Genomic DNA, 4,279 nt, shown 5'->3' with positions numbered 1-4,279 from the left:
CTCGGGATGAGCCATTTGTGGGGACAGGGGACGTGTGCTGTGAAAAACGCCCATCACTTGTTTTTAAAGTTTTAAAAGTTTCATAGTAATGAAATGGTTATAAAACTAGTAATATAATTAGAGTAATAATAATTTGGACAACTTGAATGAGGACAATATGAGACAATAAAGACAAAGAGTTATGGGCAGTCCAGGTACCTTTTTTCTGGGCAGCACAAGCCCGAAAAAGGCCCCACGTTAACAGAGGATTAACCCTTAAAAACAACAGCCTGTTGCATATTCATACACTTCATACATGATGCATAAATTCCATCCAAACACAGGATTCGGTCTGGTCAGTGTCAGCTTCTTCCTCTTAATCCTAAATCTTAATCCTAAATCTTAAGGGCTAAGGACACAGGAAGAAGTTCATTTCTTCTGATAAGGGAGCAATAAATTCTCTTTCTCTGAAAGGTTCAGGTGTCCTGTGGCTGCTGTCTCAGTGCGAGTCCTTTCTTTAAAAAAAGCATCCTACATAGCATCGTTTCTATTTTCACATTTTGTTATAACCTAAAGCTATATTTACCACACCACTTAACACAGCATCACATTCTAAGGCAACACATACAACATTCATTTGAATATTTGCCAAAAGCCAATCACAAAATAGGCGTTTCTCACATGTGCCAGGCAATCCAATGCCCCCAGAGCCGTGCCAGGAGCAGGGATCGCATCCCGAGGTGGCACCGCCTTGGCTGCCCCTGTGCCAGGGCTGCCAGCATTCCCACAGTGCCTTGGCCAGGCTGGCGTCTGTTTGTCCTTGTCATGCTTCAAACTCAAGATTTATCCTCGTCCCCACGGGCTGGAGCGGAGCTGAGGCTCTGCCCCCAAACGTCACAGCGCGGGGGTGGCCTTTGGGGACAGCCAGCTCTGCGTGGCCATGACAAGGACAATATTTGCCTGGGCAGCAGCAGCAGCATCTTGCTGTGTTTGCAGAGTGGTGCTGGCAGCGGCTCTGTGCTGGGGCCAGCCAGGGGTGCTGCTGTCACCTGTGACACCAGGGAATGCACCTGCTGCTGCCCGGGGGGAGGTGTGGCTCTCGCCTGCTTTGTGGCACCAAAAATCCCCCCAAAATTCCCCCAAAATCCCTCAAAAATCCTCCCAAAATCCCCCCTCAAAATTCCACCCAAAATCCCCCCAGAACCCCCCCCAAAATAGCCCAAAAATCCACCCCAAAATATTCACAAATGTACCCCAAAATTCACCCCAAAACCCCAAATTTCACCCCCAAAACCCCCAAATTTCACCCCAAATTCCCCCGATTTCCCCCAAACTCCCCAAATTTCCCCTTTTCCTTCCCCAAATTTCCCCAAAATTCCCCCAAAAATCCCCCAAATTCCCCCAAAAAATCCCCAAAATTCCCCCCCAAAATCCCCCAAAATCCAGGGGCTGTGGCCTCAGCTGTGCCTGGGGAGGCTCAGGTTGGAATTTCCTGGTGGGAAAGGTGGGCAGGTGTTGGAAGGGGCTGCTCAGGGAGGTGTCACCACCCCTGGAGGTGGCCAAGGAACCTCTCAGTGCTCTGGGGACAAGGTGGGGATCGGTCACAGGTTGGACTCGATGATCCTGGAGGGCTTTTCCAAGGAGGATGGTTCTTTTCCCAGCTGGATGGTTCTGTGAGAACACCTCCAGTTCTTGCTGTGTGAGAACACCTCAGTTCTGGCTTTGGGAGAAACCCTTCAGGTCTTGCTTTGTGAGATCCTTCAGTCTTTGGGAGAAACCCTTCAGGTCAGTTCTGGCTTTGTGAGAACACCTCCAGTTCTTGTTTTGTGAGAACATCCTCAGCTCTTGTTTTGTGAGAACACCTTCAGTTCTTGCTCTGTGAGAACACCTTCAGTTCTTGATTTATGAGAACATCTCCAGTTCTTGTTTTGTGAGAACCTTCAGCTCTTGCTTTACCAGAACACCTTCAGCTCTTGCTCTGTGAGAACACCTCCAGTTCTGGCTTTGTGAGAACACCTCCAGTTCCTTGTTTTGTGAGAACCCCTTCAGTTCTTGCTTTGTGAGAGCATCTTCAGTTCCTGCTCTGTGAGAACACCTTCAGTTCTGGATTTATGAAAACACCTTCAGCTCTTGCTTTATGAGAACCTCCAGTTCTTGTTTTGTGAGAACACCTTCACTTCTTGCTCTGTGAGAACACCTCCAGCTCTTGCTTTGTGAGATCCTTCAGTTCTTGCTCTGTGAGAACACCTTCAGTTCTTGATTTATGAGAACATCTCCAGTTCTTGTTTTGTGAGAACCTTCAGCTCTTGCTTTACCAGAACACCTTCAGCTCTTGCTCTGTGAGAACAGCTCCAGTTCTGGATTTATGAAAACACTGTCACTTCTTGCTTTATGAGAACACCTTCAGCTCTTGTTTTGTGAGAACACCTCCAGTTCTTGCTCTGTGAGAACATGAGAACACCAGTTCTGGCTTTGTGTAGAACACTTTCAGTTCTGGCTCTGTGAGAACACCATTAGTTCTTATTTATGAAAACACCTTCAGTTCTTGTTTTGTGAGAACACTTCCAGTTCTTGCTCTGTGAGAACACCTCCAGTTCATGTTATGAGAACAAAAATCCCTGAAAACTGCCCCAAATTTCCCCAAAATTCCCCCAAAAATCCCCCAAATTCCCCCAAAAAATCCCCAAAATTCCCCCCCAAAATCCCCCAAAATCCAGGGGCTGTGGCCTCAGCTGTGCCTGGGGAGGCTCAGGTTGGAATTTCCTGGTGGGAAAGGTGGGCAGGTGTTGGAAGGGGCTGCTCAGGGAGGTGTCACCACCCCTGGAGGTGGCCAAGGAACCTCTCAGTGCTCTGGGGAGAAGGTGGGGATCGGTCACAGGTTGGACTCGATGATCCTGGAGGGCTTTTCCAAGGAGGATGGTTCTTTTCCCAGCTGGATGGTTCTGTGAGAACACCTCCAGTTCTTGCTCTGTGGGAACACCTCCAGTTCTGGCTTTGTGAGAACCCCTTCAGTTCTTGTTTTGTGAGAACACTTCCAGTTCCTTGTTTTGTGAGAACCCCTTCAGCTCTTGTTTTGTGAGAACACCTCCAGTTCTTGCTCTGTGGGAACACCTCCAGTTCTGGCTTTGTGAGAACACTTCCAGTTCCTTGTTTTGTGAGAACACCTTCAGCTCTTGTTTTGTGAGAACACCTCCAGTTCTTGTTTTGTGAGAACACCTTTAGCTCTTGCTTTATGAGATCCTTCAGTTCCTCATCCTCCTCATCAGCCCCAGAGCCTGGCCCAGCCCGGCTGGAGCTTTGCTGGGTGGGACCAGGAGCAGATCCCTGGAGGAGGAGGAGGCAGAGGAATCCCGGGGTCTCCCTGAGCTCTGCAGCGTGGGGAACCCCCTGCTCTGATTGGTTTCATTCTTTTTCTTTGCTTCTTCCTTCTGGGAAGAGGGGCAGGAGCTGCCCAACTGTCCCCTCCTTGGCTGACCCCAGTGATTTCTGTCCCCACTTTGGCTGACCCTGATATTTTCTGTCCCCACTTTGGCTGACCCCAGTGTTTTTTATCCCTTCTTTGCCTGACCCTGTTATTTCCTGTGCCCACCTTGGCTGACCCCAGTGTTCTCTGTCCCCTCCTTAAATGACCCTGATATTTTCTGTCCCCTCCCTGGCTGACCCCAGTGTTTTCTGTCCCCTCCCTGGCTGACCCTGTTATTTCCTGTGCCCACCTTGGCTGACCCTGGTGTTTTTTATCCCCTCCCTGGCTGACCCCGGTGTTCTCTGTCCCCAGACAAGGCTGAGAACGGGGAGCCCTACCAGAGGAGGAGAGGAGCGGGGTCCCCCCTGCCCGAGAGCCCCCCAGCATTCCCAGCACCGCAGGACGGAGCCCCCCTGGCCAGGAGCAGCAGCTGGAGGAGGATTTTGCTGATGATCCTGGCTATCACCATCCACAACATCCCAGGTGAGCCCATCCCTGCTCAGATCCCCCCCGGCAGATGGCACGGGCTGAGTGGGCGCCTTTGGCCGGCGTTGCTGGGCCACATTTGGTGGGGCTGAGCCACGTGAGGCCTTGGCAGCAGCGGGAACTCGTGGGGAGGGGGCTGGGGGGAGCCTGGAGCAGCTGCAGCCTGCCTGGTGCCAGCCCAGCGTGGGTGGGAGCTGGAGCTCCCCGCGTGGGTGGGGAGAGGTGGCAAACCCTGCAAACCCTAAAAACCCTGCAAATCCTGCAAATCCTACAAACCCTGCAAATCCTGCATACCCTGCAAACCCTGCAAACCCTGCAAACCCTACAAACCCTGCAAACCCTGCAAACCCT

The 4,279-nt window shown here is 51.2% G+C and overlaps 1 protein-coding gene across 1 annotated transcript in view; it reads left to right on the top strand.

Annotated features, from left to right (window-relative positions):
- The window catches only part of SLC39A11 (solute carrier family 39 member 11), a gene marked incomplete at its 3' end in the record, with an annotated part of 51,271 nt that extends 47,346 nt beyond the window's left edge, over positions 1-3,925 (top strand). Inside the window, exon 5 of the mRNA XM_014311057.2 lies at positions 3,755-3,925. Within this exon, the coding sequence (XP_014166532.1) occupies positions 3,755-3,925 (171 nt within the window). The remainder of the gene's footprint in view (positions 1-3,754) is intronic.
- Positions 3,926-4,279: the final 354 nt, after the last annotated feature.

This window comes from Geospiza fortis, unplaced genomic scaffold, assembly GCF_000277835.1.
Source record: "Geospiza fortis unplaced genomic scaffold, GeoFor_1.0 scaffold135, whole genome shotgun sequence".
Taxonomy (NCBI): Eukaryota; Metazoa; Chordata; class Aves; order Passeriformes; family Thraupidae; genus Geospiza; species Geospiza fortis.
Note: the sequence above shows the minus strand (reverse complement) of the source record. Positions and strands in the feature narration are given on the sequence as shown.